Source organism: Dipodomys ordii, unplaced genomic scaffold (assembly GCF_000151885.1).
Source record: "Dipodomys ordii isolate 6190 unplaced genomic scaffold, Dord_2.0 Scaffold91, whole genome shotgun sequence".
Classification (NCBI taxonomy): Eukaryota; Metazoa; Chordata; class Mammalia; order Rodentia; family Heteromyidae; genus Dipodomys; species Dipodomys ordii.
The window spans coordinates 4,324,299-4,328,741 of NW_012267307.1; the positions used below are offsets into that span (position 1 = coordinate 4,324,299).

At 42.7% G+C, this 4,443-nt stretch overlaps 1 protein-coding gene across 1 annotated transcript in view; it reads left to right on the plus strand.

The window, feature by feature from the left end:
- The window catches only part of Atp9b (ATPase, class II, type 9B), a 181,862-nt gene that overhangs the window by 152,203 nt on the left and 25,216 nt on the right, over positions 1-4,443 (plus strand). Inside the window, exons 18-19 of the mRNA XM_013026118.1 lie at positions 1,673-1,771; positions 4,052-4,141. Coding sequence (XP_012881572.1) covers positions 1,673-1,771; positions 4,052-4,141 — 189 coding nt within the window. The remainder of the gene's footprint in view (positions 1-1,672; positions 1,772-4,051; positions 4,142-4,443) is intronic.

Here is a 4,443-nt window from a genome sequence, read left to right on the forward strand (position 1 = left end):
AAAAAAAAAAAGAATAAGCCAGGCTTATTTAATTTTACAATTGAGCTTTAGTATAGGCTTGGATCTGTAATCCTAACTAATCAAGGGGCTGGGATCTACCATTTGAAGCCAGCATGGGCAGAAAAGTCTCAGATGTGAGGATCACAGTTCAAAGCAAGCCCTGGCAGGAAAGTCCATGAGACTCTTATCTCCAATAAACCACAAGAAAACCGGAAGTGGTACTGTGACTCAAGTGATAGAGTTCAAGCCCCACGACCGACAAAAAAAAAAGAAAAGAAAAAAACCTCTTCTTTCCATGTCTTGGAGTTCATTTCGCTTAGCATCATCTTATATGGTCATATGTACGTAGCTGTTGAGCTGTTCTGCTCATCTGCTTGGACTATCCTGGGTACATAGTAATTATTACAAATGAGGGAAACCTTAGGATCTATGTTTCTTTGGGTCTGGTTTACTTAATATGATTTTTTTCCAAGTCTTTCCATTTCCTTATGAATTGGGCGATGTCATTCTTTCTGATGGGAGCCTAGAATTCCATTGTGTATATACACCACATTTTCTTGATCCATTTTTCTACTGAGGGGCATCTAGGTTGATTTAATATCTTAGCTATGATATATTCAGTTTTTTAGTGTAAAAATAACATTATTTGACCTATTCATTATCAATAACTTTGGCTTAACTGTAGGCCATTGACACACTGGAACTCCATTTTCTACCTGTAACTCTACCAAGGTAAAACAGGCTTCTGATTCTCCCTGCTCCATGCTCTGCCTTCCAAAACCTGTGATTTGGACGGAGGGCTGAGTACACAGTGCCTTTTGGCATCTGCAGAGATTGATGTCAGACGTTGCCCAGCCGCTGCCTGGGCCTTGCTGTGAGCTGTGAGCCCAGCTCTAAGTGGCTGTGTCCACATGTCCCACTGTTCTTGTCTGTTTTCCCCAGATAAATCAGTATGGACACTCTTTATTGCAGTATGAAATGCAAAGCAAAACTTACTATTTTGTCCCGTTCAGGACACACTCACTGGTCTGCAGCCATCACTGCCACCCATCCCCAGAACTGTCCAGTTTTGCAAACCAAAACTGGCCCTGTGGAGCATCTACTTCCATGTTCCTCCTGGGTGCCCACCTCCCACTTTCTGTCCTTACAGTCTTGGCTTTCCTGGGTACCTCAGTTAAGTAGAGTTAGGTGGTCTTTCTGTGTCTGGGTGGTCTCACTGGCCTTCGTGGTCTTCAACATCCATCCCTGCCCTCCATGTATCAGGATCTCCTCCTTTTTTTGTTTGTTTGTTTGTTTTGGGGTCCGGTTGTGGGGCCTGAACTCTGGGCCTGGGCGCTGTCCCTCAGCTCTTCAGCTCAAGGCTAGCGCTCTACCACTTGAGCCACAGCGCCACTTCCAGCTTTTTTCTTTTTGCTTATGTGGTGCTGAGGAATCAAACCCAGGGCCTCAGGCATGCAAGGCAAGCGCTCTACCACTGAGCCACCTTCCCAGCCCGATCTCCTCCTTTCTTAAGAATGATTCGAGGTTTGCCATTTATGGATGGACAGCACTTGGTTTATCCGTGTGTCTGTGTGAACACGGGTATGCGAGTGTCTGTTCACAGGCAGACTCTTTTACACTGAAGAATAGTGCAGTTGTAGTGCTAAAGTTCATCGTTTAAATCCTCTCATAGATATGGATGCTAACAGGAGATAAACTGGAGACAGCTACTTGCATTGCCAAAAGTTCACATCTGGTGTCAAGAACACAGGACATTCATGTTTTCAGACCAGTAAGTATGTTTCTAAATCACTTGGACTTCCAAGTGTTTCATCTTAAATTAAAATGTGTGATTTTTCTATATACAACCATAGGTATAGTTGATACGATGTATATACAGCTATTTGTTAACTAGTAAATACTGTTTTTAAAAGTAGCACTGAAATTTTCTCAGAGTATAAGAGTACGTTCCAGTAATTGGTTCAGTTACATTAAATGTGGTTTTTATAGGCCTCTTTGATAGCATGAACAAACTTCAAATTGAATATTATTTGGCTTTTATGTATTAGTATTATTATTACTACTTGTTAAATAGATATGCTGTAAACATTTTCTATTCAATTTATAAAAATGTGTGTGCACTTGTTTTTTTTGGCAACACTGGAGTCTGAACTCAGAACCTCATGCTTGCTAGACAGGCTCCCTACCTACCCCTTGAGGTGTAACCATAGCCCTTCATTAGATAAGAGTCTCATGCTTTTGGCCTGAGATCAAGTCTTAGACTTAGATCCTCATATATAGGCCTCCCATAAGTCTGGAGTTATAGACTTGAACCACCATGTCTGGCTTGTTGGCTAACTTTTTTTCTTAAACTAGCCTTCCAATCTCTGTCTCCTGAATAGCTGGGATGGGTGTGTCTACTGTTTTTTAAGAATATATTTTGTCTTAGCTGTAAGATGAATGCAACAGAGCCAGAACCAGAGCATGGTTTTTATCTACTGGCATTCCAGATTAAACCATCTTCCTTAACTGGTGCAGAGACAGGGAGAGATGTGATCTAAAATCCTGTGCTTACTGTATGTATTAGCTCTGACTGGAGTTCCTTGAGTCTTGACTGATGGGTGAGCAGACGCCACATTTCTGTGCTGCAGGAAGGAAGCACTTGCACCTACAGCAGTGGTTATTGCAACACCATTTCCATGTAAATGTATTTATTTTAAACCATCAGAATCACTAATTAGGCCCTGAAGACTACTATTTGCAATTAAATTATTAATGCTTCTGATAAAACTTCCGATCAATTTTTGATGACTTTCAGAGTTATAGCACCACAAATTAAATTTATCACCATAAAACCTACCTATTTAAAGATGAGTCTGAAATTAATTGGACCACATGAAAATTTTAACTTCTTTCAGCTCCCATAGCATTTCTTTTATACCCCATAAAATCTCCACTGAAAGAATGTCAAAAACCAGCCATTGGGCTTTTGACATCATTTCATTTTAACACAACATTTCATTCAGTCTCCTGACCTTTTAGTATTCCAACTCAGTCATTCTCTCTTGAACTGCTTTGTCCTTCAAAACCAAACAAAACCAGTGGATAAAGTAGAAGCCATGTTCATGTGGCAGAAGCACGTCTATTGAATTGCTTTTTATAAAAGGGGTGTAACTAAAACCCTGTCTAACTCATGTGGTAAGAGAAACTCAATTTCCTTGGGCCCTGACATTCTGATTTACGAAGTAGAATGCTCTGGGGCTGTGGTCACAACTCTAGAGACCAATGATCCACCTACCCTGCCTATCACTTTAGTAAATCATTGTCTCACATAAAGCACAAGAAATGTCTTAGTCATTCTCTCTCAGTTATTTGTTTGGCTGGCAGTATTAGGGTTAGAACTGAGGACCTCGCACTTACTGTGCTGGCACTTCACTGGTTAGCCATGCCCCGGCCCTGATACTCTGTAGCTTTTTGTTTGTTTGTGTTTGTAGGATAGGGTCTCACTTTTTGCCAGGGCATGTACTTAACGTACTTAGGCTTCCTGTAGTTGCTGGGTTGTCTTGTCCAGCTCTCTTCTTGGGAGATGGAATTGAAGACTTTTCTGAACCCTACTGGCCTGCAACCCCAGTCTTCTCAGCTTGCCACCGCTCACTTTCCACATAGTTTGTGATGACAGTCTAGCTGTTGAGGGCTGAGTATGGGGTCTCCCTTTTCTGCCCAGGTTGACCTTGAACCCCAATCACCTAGGATTAAAGACCTAAGCCACCAGCACCAAGGCAATCTAGCTCTCTTTGAAGGGAATATACTTGTAACAGCAGTAACCCTCCCCGACTGTGCAACAGTGATTGCAAGTGCTCAAGTGCCTTTTCTATAAATTTCCTGTGTGTGGTGCCTGTGTATCCCACTTTGCTCTGTGAGTTTTCTGCTTCCTAGCATGCTGGAGATTGAGGAGCACTGAAGGAGAAATTTGAAAGGACCTTATTATAGGACTTCTCTTCCAGCAGCATCCTGTCCGTCTGTGCCACTCATTTAGAGGGGGTTTTAATTTGCACTGCTCTTCCCCCTGAAGGTGACCAGTCGGGGAGGGGCCCATTTAGAGCTGAATGCGTTTAGAAGGAAGCACGATTGTGCCCTGGTCATACCTGGGGACTCCTTGGAGGTAAGTGGGCTGCATGTGTATGTATCTGTTTGTCCATCTGTCCACGCCTCGGTCTGTCTCCTTTCTGGAGTGAGGCTGGTCGCCCACTGAGCATGTTTCTGCCTCCTGTGGTAAGGCTTATCTGTGTGTCTGTGTGTCTTTCTCTGTCTCTGTGTTTGTATGTCTGTCTCCTGAGGTAAGGCCAGTCCATAACATAGCAAGTGTCTGCCCATCTATCTTCTAAGACTTGTCTCTGCCCAATCATGTGTCTCCCTGTCTATCTTCCCATGCCAGAAGACCATGATTTTTTTTTTGGGGGGGGG